Source organism: Phacochoerus africanus, chromosome 1 (assembly GCF_016906955.1).
Source record: "Phacochoerus africanus isolate WHEZ1 chromosome 1, ROS_Pafr_v1, whole genome shotgun sequence".
In the NCBI taxonomy this organism is placed as follows: domain Eukaryota; kingdom Metazoa; phylum Chordata; class Mammalia; order Artiodactyla; family Suidae; genus Phacochoerus; species Phacochoerus africanus.
In genome coordinates this window covers 110,794,619-110,813,192 of record NC_062544.1, presented here as the reverse complement: position 1 = coordinate 110,813,192, position 18,574 = coordinate 110,794,619, and the positions used below count along the sequence as shown (strand labels likewise).

The following is an 18,574-nucleotide window of genomic DNA, read 5'->3' as shown; positions in this document are numbered from 1 at the left end:
TTGCTATTTCTTTGGGCCACTCTCGTGGCATATGGAGGTTCCCAGGCTAGAGGTCCAATCGGAGCTGTAGCCACTGGCCTACGCCAGAGCCATAGCAACATGGGATCCGAGCCGCGTCTGCAACCTACACCACAGCTCACGGCAACACCAGATCCTTAACCCACTGAGCAAGGGCAGGGACCGAACCCGCAACCTCATGGTTCCTAGTCGGATTCGTTAACCACTGCCACGACGGGAACTCCACACACTGTTTTGTTTTTTTTTTTTTTTCTTTCCTTTCTTTTCCCGCCACACCTGCAGCATATAGACATTCTCAGCTATTGGTTGAATCAGAGCTGCAGCTGCATGCCTATGCCACAGCCACTGCAACACTGGATCTGAGTCCATCTGTAACCTAACACAGCTTGTGGCAACACTGGGTCCTTAACCCACTCAGCGAGGCCAGTGATTGAACCTGTGTCCTCACAGAGATGTGTCTGGTTCTTAACCTGCTGAGCCACAAAAGGAACACCCCACATGCAATCTATTAAACTGCAGTTGTGGGATTTACTGCTATTATGAGACTTGTTCCATGATCTAAATGATATTTGTGGGGATAACCTTAGAAATCTGCCAGGCTCACAACACAGGATCGTTCCTTCCTCAGTTCTGTCATTTAGTTTGTACCTCTGCAGTCCTCACCTTCCCACCCCTTTAATTCATTCAGATGCTTAGAATTTTATAGAAAGAGTACCATCTGTATGCTGCTATCTCTCTTCCTGGGCTGTCATTTGGTCCTACTCCTAACTAGGAAAACAGTGTGATTTCATGAAGTGAATCCTGATTTAAAGCCTTACTAGTTCTGCCTGTAAGACTGCCATTCCAAAGGGCACAAGGTGAGTAGTCATGACAGCCACGGGTTCTTGAGCACATGCATGGATGATACCTCTTGCCCACACACTGGACCATTGTATCTGTGACCACACATGGGGAATCAAGGAGAGTGCTGTCGGTGGTGCTGCTGTTTCCTTAGGTGTTCTTGATTGTGCTGCTTATATTGAGCAAGGAGCACAGCATTGAATGCAGGGCGTCTCCTACAGGGCCCTTGGCACACAGTCAGTCATCACTCAGTATCCACCAGGGATTGGTTCCAGGAGCCTTCATGGATACCAAAATCAACAGATGCTCAAGTCCCTTGTATAAAATGACATGGTACAGTGAATATAGTTGACTCTCCATATCCACAGATGCAGATCCCATGGATGTGGAAGAACGGTTGGCCAAATATATTTAAAGGAGGATTACCTATCAGTGAGTTGAGTCAAAAGGAAATGACAAAAATCTAGTAAGTGTAGTGTAAACCTTGCCCTCCCCTTGGCTTTTTATAGAAAATGAGGCACTCTTGAGTATTCTTGCCTCATGGATCCGGAGTGAGCTGCTTGCATTGGCGTAGGCTTTGTTATGTGTCTCTGTGTGAAAACCAGAGAGAAAAGTACATGTTGGTTTAAATATCTTTATGGTTTCTTCACTAATAGTCTAAGAATTTTTAGGGAGTTCCTATCATGGCTCAGTGGTTAACGAATCCGACTAGGAACCATGAGGTTGCGGGTTCGGTCCCTGGCCTTGCTCAGTGGGTTAAGGATCCGGCGTTGCCATGAGCTGTGGTGTAGGTTGCAGACGCGGCTCGGATCCTGCATTGCTGTGGCTCTGGCATAGGCCGGCTGCTGCAGCTTGGATTAGACCCCTAGCCTGGGAACCTCCATATGCTGCGGGAGCAGCCCAAGAAATGGCAAAAAGACCAAAAAAAAAAAAAAAGTGTAAGAATTTTTAGAAGTGCCTAAAAAATCAGAATGGGAATTGATCTGATTTGATGAGAACTTAGGGATAGTAGAGATGTTTTAATGATAAAACTAGAACATTTTGCATCAACTAGTAAAATACTCGTTGTTCAAGAAGACACTTTGGTTTTAAGCCCCCAAGTTAGACCCACTTACATGGTCCTCCCTGTGGGAAATAGTAGTTAGGAAAGAATTACAACCAATCCTCACTTCCCAGCTTCTCCTTCTCCCTCCCACTCCCCAGCTTAGAGCCCCACACTGAAAAGGGAAAAGAACTAGCTCATCACATCAGCCAAGTTTGTATTATCTGCGGTGCCTTTGGTCCTGCTTGCATCATGTGATAACAAGGCTGCCGTGCCACTTTCCGGAGTAGCAGGTTACCCTTACAAAGAGAACAGTGAGGCCCCAGTCTGCAACAAAGAGAGTCTGTCGCAGGCGCCCCCCGGAAGCTGTTTCGGGAGAAGCAGTCTCCCAGGAGCCTGGGCTTCCCCTCACTTGGCCCTGATTGTGTTATTTCCGTTCTCCAGGGGACTCAGCCAGAAAATGCGCTGTGGATGGTTAGAAACAGCAGTGAAACGTGCTGGAGATTGGAAATTCAGGTTTCTATTCCTAGTTTCGTATTCTTTACCCACCTGCCTCTCCCACCCCAAAGAATAAAAATAAAACTTTAAATAATACTCCATTAGGTGTAAAGACTATAACGCTTTAGTAGAAGATCCAATAAACCTGAGTGTGGGGGATTTTTCCACTAGGCAAAGCCTAATTTTAGCAAGCTTTCTGTATTTCAGGCTTCAGATGCCTGCTGAGTTTTGGTGGGGTTTTTTTTTTTTCCTTTTTTTTTTCTAAGCTTGTATATAGGTCAGACTCCCACCAGTTATGCTTTGATACTGCTATTCTGAAGCCACAGCTCTTTCTCACCTCCCTCTACTAGGGAAGGAAACACCCGAATTTTTTTTTTTTTTTTTAGTGGAAAATACATAACACATCCTTTATTTTGTTTGGTGGGGTCTGCTTCTGTGCATTTCAGGTATGTATGGGCCAGATTTCTTCATGTTTAGTAAGAATTATGAAAATGCTTTCAGACAGTGTCATTCATTTAAAAGGTGTGAGAGATTTCTATCAGAAACTAGAAAACCCAAGACATTTAGATTTCAAAAGAGCAGGGTTTGACTTCGAGGGCATGGATTTTGTTTTCTTCTTAGTCCTCTTAAATTCTACCCAATTTCAAATTGGGTCTTTAGAAATCAGCTTTAAGGGAGTGCCCACAGAGTTCTTTTCGTGGCTTAGCAGAAAGGAATCTGACTAGGGTCCACGCAGGGTGGTTTTTTTGTTTGTTTGTTTGTTTTGTCTTTTTGTCTTTTAGGGCTGCACCCCTAGCATACAAAGGTTCCCAGGCTAGGGGTCAAATCAGAACTGCAGCCACTAGCCTACAGCCAAAGCCACAACAACACAGGATCCAAGCTGAGGCTGTGATCTATACCACAGCTCACGTCAATGCTGGATCCTTAACCATCTGGCCTCTCTCAGTGGGTTAAGGATCCGGCGTTGCAGCTGCAGCTCCTATTGGACCCCTAGCCTGGGAACCTCCATATGCCGCAGGTACGGACCTAAAAAATAAATAAATATAATCTAAAAAAAATTTTTTTTTAATCAGGAGTTCCCGTCGTGGCGCAGTGGTTAACGAATCCGACTAGGAACCATGAGGTTGCGGGTTCGATCCCTGGCCTTGCTCAGTGGGTTAAGGATCCAGCGTTGCCGTGAGCTGTGGTGAAGGTTGCAGACGGGACTCAGATCCTGCGTTGCTGTGGCTCTGGCGTAGCCAGTGGCCACAGCTCCTATTCGACCCCTAGCCTGGGAACCTCCATATGCCGCAGGAGCGGCCCAAGAAATGGCGAAAAGACCAAAAAAAAAAAAAAATTATTTTAATCAGCTTTAAAACAAGGTCCTTGATGCGAAGGAAGGAATAATGACCATCAAGGTCAGACAGGCTTGGGTTTGAGTCTCAGCTCAATCTCAAGTTCCTTGTAACTTTGGACCAAGTTACATAGACTCTCTGAGACTTAGTTTCCTTATCTTCAAGCCTGGCCTATAAATGGTGCAGTTTTCCTGACAACCTGGAGGATTCTATGAGATAACTGTCATTGCCTGGTAAGTGGCAGGCCCCAAAAACTCCAACATTCAGTCACATCCCTAGGCATACCTCTGGGTGTCACAGAGACTTGGCCCCACTCTTAGTGCTTCTTGCTTTCCTGAGAAATGTTTGTGCAAGGTCCCAGCAGTAGAAGTAAACTGTTTTTCCTGTAGTTTTTCCTTTTTCCCCCTCCCAAAGTGTCATTGCCCTCTCATACCTTGAACACGAATTTCCCAGTGACTTTATTGGCTCCGTTGGTGACAGGAGTATAGAAGAACTTTGTTTTACAGAAGGCTTCAGGATTTGTAGCAAGAGAAAGGGAAGGTTTTTCTAGCGCTTGGGCTTATAGCAAAAGCTATTCTGTCCCAGTATGTTGCCATAAAGATATGGGGAAATAGGTAAATGGGCCACTGCCACTGAACAGGTAGTGTTTTTTTTGTTTGTTTGTTTTTTTCCCACTGTACAGCAAGGGGATCAAGTTATCCTTACATGTGTACATTACTATTACATTTTTTTCCCCACCCTTTGTTCTGTTGCAACATGAGTATCTAGACAAAGTTCTCAATGCTATTCGGCAGGATCTCCTTGTAAATCTATTCTAAGTTGTGTCTGATAAGCCCAAGCTGCCAATCCCTCCCACTCCCTCCCCCTCCCATCAGGCAGCCACAAGTCTTTTCTCCAAGTCCATGATTTTCTTTTCTGAGGAGATGTTCATTTGTGCTGGATATTAGATTCCAGTTATAAGTGATATCATATGGTATTTGTCTTTGTCTTTCTGGCTCATTTCACTCAGGATGAGATTCTCTAGTTCCATCCATGTTGCTGCAAATGGCATTATGTCATTTTTTTTTATGGCTGAGTAGTAGTCCATTGTGTATATATACCACACCTTCCTAATCCAATCCTCTGTCGATGGACATTTGGGTTGTTCCATGTCCTGGCTATTGTGAATAGTGCTGCAATGAACATGCGGGTGCACGTGTCTCTTTTAAGTAGAGTTTTGTCCGGATAGATGCCCAAGAGTGGGATTGCGGGGTCATATGGAAGTTCTATGGATAGATTTCTAAGGTATTTCCAAACTGTTCTCCATAGTGGCTGTACCAGTTGACATTCCCACCAACAGTGCAGGAGGGTTCCCTTTTCTCCACAGCCCCTCCAGCACTTGTTATTTGTGGATTTATTAATGAGGGCCATTCTGACTGGTGTGAGGTGGTATGGTAGTTCTGATTTGCATTTCTCTTATAATCAGCGATGTTGAGCATTTTTTCATGTGTTTGCTGGCCATCTGTATATCTTCTTTGGAGAAATGTCTATTCAGGTCTTTTGCCCATTTTTCCATTGATTGATTGGCTTTTTTGCTGTTGGGTTGTATAAATTGTTTATATATTATAGAGATTAAGCCCTTGTCGGTTGCACCATTTGAAACTATTTTCTCCCATTCTGTAAGTTGTCTTTTTGTTTTCTTTTGGGTTTCCTTTGCTGTGCAAAAGCTTTTCAGTTTGATGAGGTCCCATGGGTTTATTTTTGCTCTAATTTCTAATGCTTTGGGAGACTGACCTGAGGAAATATTCATGATGTTGATGTCAGAGAGTGTTTTGCCTATGTTTTCTTCTAGGAGTTTGATGGTGTCCTGTTGTATATTTAAGTCTTTCAGCCATTTGGAGTTTATTTTTGTGCATGGTGTGAGGGTGTGTTCTAGTTTCATTGCTTTGCATGCAGCTGTCCAGGTTTCCCAGCAATGCTTGCTGAATAGACTTTCTTTTTCCCATTTTATGTTCTTGCCTCCCTTGTCAACTTTTTTTTTTTTTTTTAGAAGATGTACTATTGCTCCAGCTTACAAGAAAACGTAAGGGTAAATAAATGATTTTTTATTTATTTTTCATTTTTTTCTTCTTTCCTTTTTTTTTTTTTTTTTTGGCTGCCCTGAGGCATTTGGAGTGCCTGGACTAGGGATCAAATCTAAGCTGCAGTTGCGACCTATGCTGCACTTTCAGTAATGCTGGATCCTTAATCGGATGTGCTGGGGATCAAACCTTCATCCTGGTGCTGCAGAGATGCTGCTGATCCTGTTGTGCCACAGCAGGAGCTCCTCTTTTTTCTTTTTGAAATAATTAGCTGACAAGTATTTGTTGAGTTGGAATGGAGCTACTCAGTCTTTATCTTCCCTTTTCACAAACATAATGACTTAAAACAAGAGAAATGTGTTCTCTTACAGTTCTTAGACCTGCTAGAACAAGGTCATGTTCCCTCCAAGGGTTCTTGAAGGGGGTCTTCCTTGCCTCTTACAGCTTCTGATGGCTGGTAGCATTCCTTGGCTTGTGGCTCCATCTCACTTTGCTCCGTCTTTAATCTTGCCTTCTATTCTCTATGTCTTCTCCACGTGTCTCATGTAAGAAGACTTGTCGTTGGATTTAGGGCCCACCAAGATAATCTAGGATGATCTCCCCAACTCAAAATCCTTAACTTGGAGTTCCCATCGTGGCGCAGTGGTTAACGAATCCGACTAGGAACCATGAGGTTGCGGGTTCGATCCCTGGCCGTGCTCAGTGGGTTAAGGATCTGGCGTTGCCGTGAGCTGTGGTGTAGGTTGCAGATGCGGCTCAGATCCCGAGTTGCTGTGACTCTGGCGTAGGCTGGTGGCTACAGCTCCGATTCAACCCCTAGCCTGGGAATCTTCATATGCCTCGGGAGCGGCCCAAGAAATAGCAAAAAGACCAAAAAAAAAAAAAATCCTTAACTTAATCAAATCTGCAAAGACTTTTTCCAATATGGTTACATTTACAGGTTCCACGTATTAGGATATGTGCATGTTTGTTTGGGGCCTACTTTTCAACCTATTACAAGGTGCTAGAAAGTATATTTGATAAAATTATTTGTTGCAGGAAGCAAAGTGATCTCATTACTGTGATATAGTGATGAAGAAAACTTGGCACTTGGAATTAAAGTATACACCTTAGTTTCCTTTTTTTTTTTTTTTTAATTTTGGCTGTTACATTTAGTCCTTTCACATAAACTATCTGGTTTGAGCACAGAATAGTGTGGTAGAAAGATAATTGGATTTAGAATCAGAAGGCTTGGATCTGATTCCTCTTATATAAGTCCTGTGGCCATGAAGAATTGTCTTAACTTTTCTGAGTTCTGTTTAATCTCTGTGAAATTAGAATATTTGCTCTGTCTCTCATTAGGCTGTTGGATGAGCCAGTGACATAGTGAGGCACTGTAACAAACAGTTTCCCTGATTCATACAGAAAGCCAGATAATGAGAGTAGTGCAGCTATTTAGCATTACTCTTTATAATAATGTCGGGAAACTGAGGCTCGGGGCATCCTAAATGACTTGCCCAAGCCCACTCATCTGGTGAAGTGGAGGTGAGATCATGCTGTGTAGTTTCCCTTCTGGTTCATCTGTACTTTGCCTGTTGAGAATGGTATTGGGTGGCTTGCTGACTGGGATGCCCACTGGTCAGCCAGGAGTTTGGGCACCCACACTTTGCTCTAGATATCAAAGTGTGTGATCATCCTGCTGTATGTGAGAAGTGGGTGGGACTGAACAGTTGTGTATCTGGTCCTTACCTGAGCACACACCTGGTCTGTGCTCTTCTTTCTTTCTCCCTTATTCGGTCCTCGTCTGGCCTTTTTGTAAAGGCATTCTTCTTCAGTGCTCTACTGTCAGTTTTCTAGAGAGACCTGAGAAGGACTAGCAAAATGTTCTTCCTAACTTGCTTAAGGCCTCCAGGTTGAATTGGGTAGAAGGAGCCAGTCTGTACGCATTGATAGACACAGGCCATATTACATGTTCAAGTACTTCTGTTCATCACAGCAAGTCTATTAAAAGTGTTTTTTCATCTCAAGGATGGAATTCTGTAGGTCTGGACTTGAAAGTAAGCCTCCTGCCTCCAACAACAAAAGTATCTCCTCTTCCTTATATACTCCACCTGGATTACCATTAGAGAATCATTAGTAGAGAGTGGGAAAACAAAGCACTGTGCTGAGTAACAGCCCAGCAGGTGGTATGTGGTGGGAAGGGAGGTGAGAGAGTACCTCCTAAAAAGCAAAGAGGCTCTTTAACAGCTTTACAGAGGACTGGCCGTGATTCTTAGAATAATAAGACTACTGTAAAGTGTTCTCAACTCTCACCTACTCATCCTGCCCTCATGCAACCTCTACTTCTCTGTAAAAGCTCTTTTCTTCTGCTCTGTGCTGAGATTGTGTATCTCTTGTAGCTTTCCATGACGCAGAAAATAAAGCCCATGTTCCTCCTTCTCGAAAGCCTTCTTACCCAGTTCTCTGTAGCCTTACTGGCCGAATCCCCAACCCTGTTCTGTGTGCAGGATTCATCTGGCCCCATTTGCTTTGATTCATGTCAGTAAAACCAAGTGCAGACAACTTGGCTTTGTAACCTGGGCAGGTTTTAAATACATATATAAACTTTTGAGCTTGTTACTCCTCAGTGAAATGCTGGTGATCAATAGTAAGTTGATACAGTTATCTCAGAGGGGATGGCAAGTATGAACATATTACATGTAAGTGAGTAACAGGAGCAATGTTCATATTATGTTTCAATTATGTAACTCAGGCTAAGCTATGTGCTTGGGAAAGTCTGCTCTTACCCTATTTCTAATTGTCCTCCTTCACTTTATTCACACATTATCCAAAAACCCAAGTCATTCACAAGTTGGTCTTGATTAACTGGAAGGTATTGGTTTCTTTTACTTGCTTCATCCATAATTTCCCTTGATTTGCCTGCCACCCTTTTATGTGTTTTTACCCTTTGTATGGCTAATACTGTACTTGACATTTGTTTCTTTTATGTCTGTGTCATCCCCTCTGTGGATAGAGTCTCCAGCACTGCCTGTGTCTGCCTTAGCTTGTGGCACAGGCACCCACATGCTCACTTGGTGTAAGAATAGTGGTAGTGTCAGTCCAGCACTGGCTCTTGCTTTCTCTGAGGCGGTTTGACCAAGTTGTCCTGCAGCATTTGGGCCTCTGAGGCTCTTCTGCTGCACTTTTGCCTGATTGCATTCTATAGCACAAAGAGTCCCCCAAAGACAGTGAGCCACCTCTCTTCCTGACTCTTGTGTCCCAGAGGGTTTCTCTTCATTGATACCTTGTAATGTAAGGCTCCTCTCTTTGAGTCCTGGGTCAGGGAACAGACACTGAAAATAGATGATGTGAGACTTGACACTTTGTGTTTTTCTTATCTCCAGTACTGTTCTGTATATTTTAATTGCTCGCTAGCTGTCTGGTAGTCCCATATCCCAAATTTCCCAAGCTTGAACCTCAAGCATTCTTGTTTCCAGCTGCCTCGATATGATGCCCAAAAGTCTATTCAGTTTTATACAATTGACCTTACATAAATGCTAAAGTCCCTAGTGAAAAAGTAAAGGAAAAAAATGCATAAGTTCTCCCGCCTTATTCTGTAGAGAGTATAGTTTGCCCTACTATACATAGCTTCACCTTGGTTTGTGCCCATTTAACTATTCCTTTTTTTTTTTTTTTTTTTAAGGGCCACGCCTGTGGCATATGGAAGTTCCTGGGCTAGGGGTTGAATTGGAACTGCTGCTGATGCCACAACAATACCAGGTCTTTAACCCACTGAGTCACAATAGGAACTCTCCATTAAACTCATTAAATTATTCTCCTTCATTTGTAACTCTTTAAAACTAAGCCTAGCAGCCAAACCAATAAGTTCAAGAACACCATCATATCTAAGGCAGGATTGGCTAACTGCAACCATATCTGGCCTATCTCCTGTTTTTTTTTGTTTGTCTTTTTGCCATTTCTTGAGCCGTTCCCGCAGCATATGGAGGTTCCCAGGCTAGGGGTCTAATCCGAGCTGTAGTCCCCGGCCTATGCCAAAGCCACAGCAACGTGGGATCCGAGCCTCATCTGCAACCTACACCACAACTTACGGCAATGCTGGATCCTTAACCCACTGAGCAAGGCCAGGGATTGAACCTGCAACCTCATGGTTCCTAGTCGGATTCGTTAACCACTGAGCCATGACGGGAACTCCTATCTCCTGTTTTTGTAGGGGCCACAGGCTAAGAATGGGTTTTTTTTTTTTTTTTTTGCTTTGACTGCATCCGCAGCATGCAGAAGTTCTAGGAATCGAACCTGTGCCATAGCTGTAACCAGAGCCACAGCAGTGACCCTCTGAGCCATGAGGAAACTCCAAGAATGGTTTTTATGTTTTAAATGGTTGGGGAAAATTCAGAAGCACATGAAAATTATGTGAAGTTCACATTTCAGAGCTCCTAAGTAAAGATTTATTGGGACACAGCCACACGTATTATATTTCCTCTGACTGCTTTCATGTTACAGTGGCAAAGTTGAATAGTTGTGCCAGAGACCATATAGTCTGCAAAGTCCAAATATTTACTATCTGGCTCTTTACAGAAAAGGTTTGCTGAATATTCTAAATACTCAGTGTGAAACTGAACTCAGGAGGTATTCTACTGTTTTTGTGTCTACTATCTCTCATCACTCATTTCAAAGCAGTGGGAAGAGATGAAGGATTTATCATTCTCCCATGTGTCAGCCCTCCTATCCCCTTCACCTCTCCCCGTGGTTTTCCAGGGCCAGTTTCATTGTGAGAGTTTTGTGTGAACAGGATTTGAGGATTCCAGTTAGAATCCCCCCCTCCCCTTTTTTTAGGGCCACACCTTTGTCATATGGAAGTGTCTAGGCTAGGGGTCAAGTCAGAGCTGCAGCTGCCAGCCTACACCACAGCCACAGCAACACTGGCTCCTTAGCCCACTGAGTAAGGCCAGAAATTGAACCCGCATCCTCATGCATATTAGTTGGGTTCTTAACTTTCTGAGCTACGACAGGAACTCCTAGAATCCTATTTTATTTTATTTTATTTTTTTGTCTTTTTGCCCTTTATATTTTATTTTAATTTATCTATCTATCTTTCTAGGGCCGCACAGTAACATATGGAGGTTCCCAGACTAGGGGGCGAATCAGAGCTGTAGCCGCTGGCCTATATGCCACAGCCTTGGTAACGCCAGATCTGAGCTGTGTCTTTGACGTACACCACAGCTTGCAGCAACACTGGATACTTAACCCACTGAGTGAGGCCAGGGATCGAACCTGCATCCTCATGGATACTAGTCGGGTTTGTTAACCACTGAGCCATGATGGGAACTCTTAAATCTCTTTTTAATGGTGATTTCACAGTAGCGGCCAGTAACCTTTTAGCACATCTTCCCACATAGCTTGTGTGTGAATCCCAGTCTAGACTGCTCCAGTCCTTGGACTGTGCACTGACTTACTGTTAAAGTCCTCTCCATTCCCTGTGGTCATTGCTTGGTATTCTCTGTCCTCAGGAAGATATTTTGACAACCCATTATTTTCCCAAACTAAACAGAATGAATGCTTTCTTTTAGGATGCTTTTTTGGTAATTGCTTCTTCCAGCTAGCTGCCTATACCAGGGTCTAGGGTGGTCATTCCCTCCACAGACCTTCCTCTTTTATGCTCTGTCCACCACCTCCCCACTAAATTATAAGCTGAACAGGAGTTTCCTTTCGTGGCGCAGTGGTTAACGAATCCGACTAGGAACCATGAGGTTGCGAGTTTGATCCCTGCCCTTGCTCAGTGGCTTAACTATCTGGCATTGCCGTGAGCTGTGGTGTAGGTTGCAGATGCGGCTCAGATCTCATGTCGCTGTGGCTCTGGTGTAGGCTGGCGGCTACAGCTCGGATTAGACCCCTAGCCTGGGAACCTCCATATTGCCGCGGGAGCAGCCCAAGAAATGGCAAGAAGACAGAAAAAAAAAACTGAACAAAGAGATTATTACAGACTATTGCTCTGTTGGCACTTCAGATCCTTTGAAGTGTTAGATATTTGTCTTTGTTAGCAGTCTCAGGCAGTGAGTTGATTCCTTTCTTCCTGGTACACTTACCTTAGTACTGTAAATATCCCTCCACAGGTCAGATACCAGGCCCAGGTTCCATGATGCCTGGGCAGCCCATGCCAGGCCGCATGATTCCAACCGTTGCAGCCAGTATCCACCCCCCTGGGGGTGGCCCTACCCCTCCTGGTATGCCTCCAATCCCGGGAAACATCTTGGGACCGAGAGTGCCCCTCACTGCACCTAATGGCATGTGTGAGTAGCAAGGTGGGGTCTGGCGGGGGTGGGCGCGAGGTGCATTATTTTCTGGGTCTGTCAGGGAGGGTTGTAAATGAAGGTGGGCTTCTGTTCTCTCGAGTTTGACAGGTCTGTGGACACTGTGACCTGTGACATTGGATTCCAAAAGACTGGTTTTTGTTCAGTGTTCTTCACGCACTGATTGGCAGGTACCCAGGGGATGACTGCAAAGTGCTCCCACTCAGTTGGGCACCATAGCCTTTGTGGCATGCATTTTTGACACCAAGGTCTGTGGGGAGGCCAGAGACACACCTCAGCCATGCCTGTTTCAGCCTGTCTAATTTAAATCTTGGTAGACATACAGAGCTACTGGTAGTTTTTTTCCCTGCAGGAGCTTTTTATGGATATAAAGTTTAAAAGTGGTGCAAAGAAAAAAATAGAACTGGAACAAGAGTGACAAATAAGTTTTTGTGGCCACTCTGAGATACTGGTAGTGGCCACTTAGACTGAGGAGGGAGTATTCAGGGGGCTGTGTTGAGAGGGAATTTGAGGTCATAGCAGGCTCAGTGGATAAGAACCAATGCTGCTGAACAATGCCAGTGTGCCAGTGTATGTGAAGCCAGGTCATTGCTGCCATGCAGCCCATGCTCTACACCAACTGTGGCCTCCAGAGAATTGCTTCAGAGTCTGGCTTGCCCATTATTCCTGTAGACCAGTAGTAATGATCCAAAAATACAGCCGATACTGGCTAGGAACCCTAACCACATCTGTGATCTCAGGCCCATTAGAAGTTATGTATATGACAAGGAGTTAGCTTGTACAGAGAGCTAGGACACATAGGAATTCCTGGCTTCCAGAAGCTTTAGTTGGGAATATAGGAAATGAACAAGTGGACGTACAGGAACTATGGTGTGTAGGATTTGCCAAAAGTTACCTGAGGCTATGAAGTGACAGGCGTGCACTGTATAGTTCTCTGGGAGACATCCCAGGGCCTGGAGGCATTTTCTGTCAACAAAGGTACATCTTCTCACTGGACCCCTAGGGGAGAGGACAAAGTAGGTGCACAGAAGAAAGACTACAGTTGAGCTGGGTGAATATAGGATCACAGCAATAGAAAAAATGATCTCTGTTGAGGCAGTGGTCACAGGGTATCTAATGGGTACCCTTGGCAGGAAAAGCTTTGCCTTGCCGCCTTACAGGCACTATACAAATGTGCTGGCAACCAGGAAAGTTGACCAATTTGCCATCCCTGTTGCAGAGATAATGTCATTGATCTTTGCCACTATCATGTCCTGCTGATAACCTATGATTTGTGTGTGGGATTCTATCCTAAAGGGCCCTTAGTTGAGCACCCTTGAGAATGTATAAGGTTTTGGGTGCTTCCCACCGCTTCCTGCCACAAATCAGTGTTTTTGGGATTCTGAGATACTGTCTTGAATCCAGGGCACTGAACAGGCCTCATCAGCCCAGTTGCTTCTCCTGTTCAGGCTTTCGTTTTCTCCACTGAAAGATGACAATCCTGGTGGGCTTCAGGATTCTCTGAGGAGCCTTAGCAGTTTGATGGAAACCTTCTAGACTAGGGAAGTTTGGGTAAATTAGTAAGCAAGTCTGCACTTTAATTATTTACTCCATATGTTGTCATTTCTGGCAAAATCTAGAAGTTTAAAAAACCCTGGATTGAATTCTCTCTCAGGGTTCCTTTGTACACTAAAGCTGCTAAAGTTGAAATAGGGAAGAGCCCCAGACACTCATACTAATTGTTCCCTTCAGGACCTGACCTAGTTGTGGCCAAAAATCCAAGGACTGAAGTTCAGGAGTTGCAGGGCCTCCCAGGACTGTCCACCTTGTCAGCAGCTGCCTCAAATGAAGCTCTCTGGCCCTGGTGGAGATAGTTAATCAGAAAGAAGTTTCTGATAATCTGTTTGTGCCCAGATAGACAAGGTGCTATGAGAGGAAAGCAAAAACACAGAACTTACCCAGGAAGGAGCTTATCATTTAACTGAAGAAATAAAATTAGCAGAGAGAACCGTTAAAATACAATAAAGTCCAAATATAATTAAGTTCTGAGAAGGTCTGGAGTGTTTCTTGGAAGAGGTGGGCCTTGAAGGAGAGTGGAGCAGATTCAGACACCTCCCATTCCCCAACTACTTGGACCAGGGGCAGTAACACAAGCGGTGACCTAAAGGTTCAGATGGCCCTGCCCCACATAGACCACAGTGGCAGCAGTGCCACACAGGCCTAAAGAAACTTCCTCCTCATGTCATCTTTCTTTGAATGGCTCTTCTCCAGGCCCTTGTATTTCTGGCAATGACAAGTCACTCTTGGATGTGTTTACAGATCCCCCTCCGCCTCAGCAGCAGCAGCAGCAGCAGCCACCGCCACCACCTGCAGATGGAGTCCCTCCACCTCCTGCTTCAGGCCCACCGGCCTCAGCTGCACCCTAGCCTGAATGATATAGGGAACATCCACGCTCAGCACCACCAGCTGGAGTGGGGATAACAGGATTTGTGTTCCTCAGCTTCCTTGGGTTTCTTTCAGGAATTTTCTTCTCAAAGCCCCCAAGCACGCATCCCATATCTCCTCATTTCTCTTGCTACCCCACTCCATGTTCTGACACCTCTTGTGTTAGGTCCTCCACCAGCTCTCATGGGGAAGTCTGTGGTGACAGTGTACCCTGGTCATCCTAATAATAACCAGCGTCTCCCTGTCCTGGTGTGGGGTATGCTGACAGTTTATCTGCGGGTCCTGTTAACATTAGTAGTCTTATGTCTGTACCATTTTTGCTCTGCTGCAGTTTGTTTTGTTTTGTTTTGTTTTGTTTTGTCTTATGCCTCTATGGATAATGCTTTATAATCATTACTTTTTTTTTTTTTTTTGCTTTAAAGGAGAATATCCTAAGTTAATAGGAACCAAAAATTGGTGATGGGCAGAGGGGATAGCCAGAGGGGACAAACCTTAAGGCATTATAAGTGACCTTATTTCTGCTTATCTGAGCTAAGAATGGTGCTGATGGTGAAGTTTCACAAGAACTTTACCACACATGGAAGCACCAAAATTAAGAGATGGGGAAAGGGACCCCACTGATTTTTATCCCTCGTGAGGACTGTGAGAGCCTCCAGCCTGCCTTCCTGGTGGAACATCCCCCTTTAGGAGAGCACAAGTATTAGAACAGGTTCACTCCTTCCCCAGGCCCACTGGTTCTGGTTTTCTATGCAGATGGTTTGTCGGATTAGGGGTGGGTATTTTGTTTTTCTGAGGGCAGTGTGAGCTTTGAGGGCTGTGATTTGGGGAGGCATTGCTTAGTTCCCTAGACTACCCAGGAAAGTTTTGGAGTCTAGGGAAGTGGCCACCCAGTGAATCTCAGCCCCCTATTCACTGCTTTGTATGCATTCTTTTTTTCTTCCTCTTTAAAAACAAAACCTTTAAAAAGAAAAAATAATAAGTAAGTAGGTAGTACTGATAAACATTTTAGCTCATGGAACTTGGTTAGGATGGCTGGGGGTACAAGTCCCCAAACTACCTCTTGCAGTAGCCAGGGTGAGTGGGATTTAGTGAAGCGGTACTTTAGGTTTAGGATGGATTGGAAAAGTGGGACAGGATCAGCAGCCTCATACCCTCTCCCTTCCCTGTCTGAGATCTCACATTCCCTCTATCATAGGGTTGTCAAGGAGATGCTGTGGGTACCAAGGAACTCACTTGGCAATCAGAGCATCATGCTTTCAGGGTGGGGTGCTCAGGCCGGGAGAGTAGAATGCCATTCCAGTGGAGGAGCCACAAAAATGCCTTAATATGAGCCCATTTCTGCCCCTGCTGATGAGTGACTTGAGGGTTCTTGGTTTTCTTTTCTTGTCCTCCTTCCCTCCCCTCTATCCTTCCATGGGTGGGGAAAGGGTGTTTTTGGTAGAGCTTGATTTCAGAAGCACCTGGCCTCTTTACATGCTCAAGTGGCAGTTTCATTTACAATGCAGAGTGAAACATCTTTTGGATATCTTTTCTATGTATTCTATATAGCTTTACATATGTGAAGGTATGGGGAGGTGTTTTAAAACATAGCTTTTTTCCTTGATATCAGAAAGAAAAATAAAATTAAACCACAATTAAGATTTGCCTTTCAAACCCTCAGGTGTTACCTCTAACCAGGTGGCCCTGGTCACCATCGGAGGACTGGAACCAAGGAGCCCTTGTTCCTTTTGTGTGTTTATTCTGGACTATTGGAGTGGAAATGAGCTTGTTCCTACTGGAGTTTAATTCCAATGCTTTTGACTCCACAAAGACCCCAGTGCCTTTCGACAATGGCCAGGGTTTCCCCTATTTTCCCACCATTCTTTCCCAAAAGAAACTCATTCCAAATACTTACCTTTTCCACTGAGGTCTTTGAAGGAAAATGGAATTCTGGTTCATACTGTGGTCTGTTGTAACCTCAGGTCTTTAATGTGATCACTTTCAAATTTAAAAGATCCAGGTGGAAGTATTTTTACTATGCTAGTAATAATTCTACAAAATACCTGAATTCTTAATATTGTTATGTTTCGGTATAAGTGGTGACTTTCTTTTCATGTTATTTGATCTGGTTTCATTCCTGTAATACAGCCACCTGATTTTGTGCAGGGGGGAATAATATGTGGTTTTTGTACAAATATGTTTCGCTGTGTTATTTTGGAAAAGTGAAGGGAGGGAGTTTGGGAAGATTGGAGGAAATTAAGAAGACCTAATCTCCCTCCTTTCAGTGAATAAATGGACCATCATTTCTGGATTCTAGTCCTATTCTCTGCATTCATATACCAGATTCTTCATCTGTCTATGAGGAACCGCACCTGGTCTTTTGATGTCCATTAAAAGCCCAGTGGTCAGTTAAAGTCCAGTGGCTCTGGGTTTCCTGACTAACCACCTTCTCACCTAGGTATGGTTGCATGTGCCTTGCCCACTGTTGATTTCCATGGTCAGAGTGAAATCATTTCTCCAGGAAGGGTGGCCAACATCCTGGCATCTCCAAGAGAGGAATAGTTTGGTTTGGTGCACTAGAGAATATTTGTAAGGTTGCAGTTTAGACAGCCCCGAGCTAGATGTAAGCGATAAGAACAGGTGATTCTGTAAACTTAGATACACTGTTAATGGACAGCCTTTGAGCACCCACAGCTGCAGGCCCTGTGCAGAAAATAGAACCCAGTGCTTTCAAGATGCTTGTGAACGCAGTGAAGCAAAGAAGCAGATTCTGTGTCTGCCAGGAGGTGAACACTTGGCTCTTCATGGAAGTGTCAGCTGATTGTGCTTTGCTTTCTGGCCTGTTCAACTCTACCCTGTCATAAAGAGTGCTAGAGTCAGATGGACCTCACAGGATTCCTACACTTCTTTCATGGTGATGAAGAAAGTTAATCCTTGATCCACGCTAACCAAAGACTGGTTAAAAACTTCAGTGTGAATTATTTTTAGAGCATCCCAAGACATATACAATTAACCAGTTTTCCACAGGTTCCTCAGATCGTCCCTGTGGAATAAGTCCTACAAATGTGATTTAAAAGTTTTCCAGAGTTCCTTCGTGGCGCAGCAGGTTAAGAATCCAGCGTTGTCACTGTAGCAACTCAGGTTCAATCCCTGGCCCAATAACTTTGACATGTCATGAGCACGACCAGCAAACAAACAAAATGGGGTTCTGCGTGGCTCAGTGGTAACTAACTCAGCTAGTATCCATGAGGATGGGAGTTTGATTCCTGGCTTCACTCAGTGGGTAAGGATCCAGTGTTGCCATGAACTGGTGTGGGTGGCAGATGCAGCTCAGGTCTGGCTTTGCTGTGGCTGTGATGTAGGCCTCAGCTGCAGCTCCAGTTTGACCCCTGGCCTGGGAGTTTCCAAAGGACACAAGTGTGGCCCTAAAAAAACACACAAAATAAAATAGCAACTTCATTGCAGATTGGGATCACTTGCAAGTTTGTAGCTCTACCCTCAGAGCTTCTGATTCAGCTGCTCTTGGGTGAGCTCTGAAATTTTTCCTTTCAAACAGATTCCCAGGAAATCCCAATGCAGCTAGTCATGGGACCACCCTTTGAGAACTAATGGTTAAGATGGTTGATGGTAGAGCAAGATCTCTGCGGTTGTAACAGTTCATTCTATGAGCCCATTAGTCTAATCAATGTTTTGAGAGCCTACTGTGTTCCAGGCACTTAGAAAGAACTTGGATGCAGTGAAATCATAATTATGACTGAGTGTCCCTGCACTCCTCACTGCTTATATGTTTGTAGAACGGGGGATACCAGAGCTAAAATAATGTATATTGTGGCAAGTGTTAATGAAGAAAACTCTCATGTACCCCAGCTGAAGAGAGCATTGTCTGGTCCCCTGTCTTCTTGCTCCTGGCCTGCCCTGCAAACTGGAGCTGTCTTTATTCCTTTCTGCAACAGTGGCCTTTCCAGGCCCTTCCAAACTCATAAGGAGCAGCCAGGTAATTGCTTTCTGGTCACCACTTAGACCACCACCCACACATAGAGTACAGCCTTTGTAGATGTGAGCAAAATCACCACACCTTAATATGTATAGTGA

General features: G+C 44.4%; 1 protein-coding gene across 2 annotated transcripts in view; it reads left to right on the top strand.

Moving 5' to 3' along the window:
• SMARCC1 (SWI/SNF related, matrix associated, actin dependent regulator of chromatin subfamily c member 1) overlaps nt 1-16,793 on the top strand; it is a 168,365-nt gene extending 151,572 nt beyond the window's left edge. Inside the window, exons 27-28 of one of the 2 annotated variants that reach the window (XM_047772896.1) lie at nt 11,882-12,058; nt 14,378-16,793. In XM_047772896.1, the coding sequence (XP_047628852.1) occupies nt 11,882-12,058; nt 14,378-14,484 (284 nt within the window). In that variant the 3' untranslated portion in view covers nt 14,485-16,793. Of the gene's footprint in view, nt 1-2,344; nt 2,417-11,881; nt 12,059-14,377 lie in introns of those variants that run through there. The other variant, XM_047772905.1, reaches the window with a different exon arrangement.
• The last annotated feature ends 1,781 nt before the right edge of the window (nt 16,794-18,574 follow it).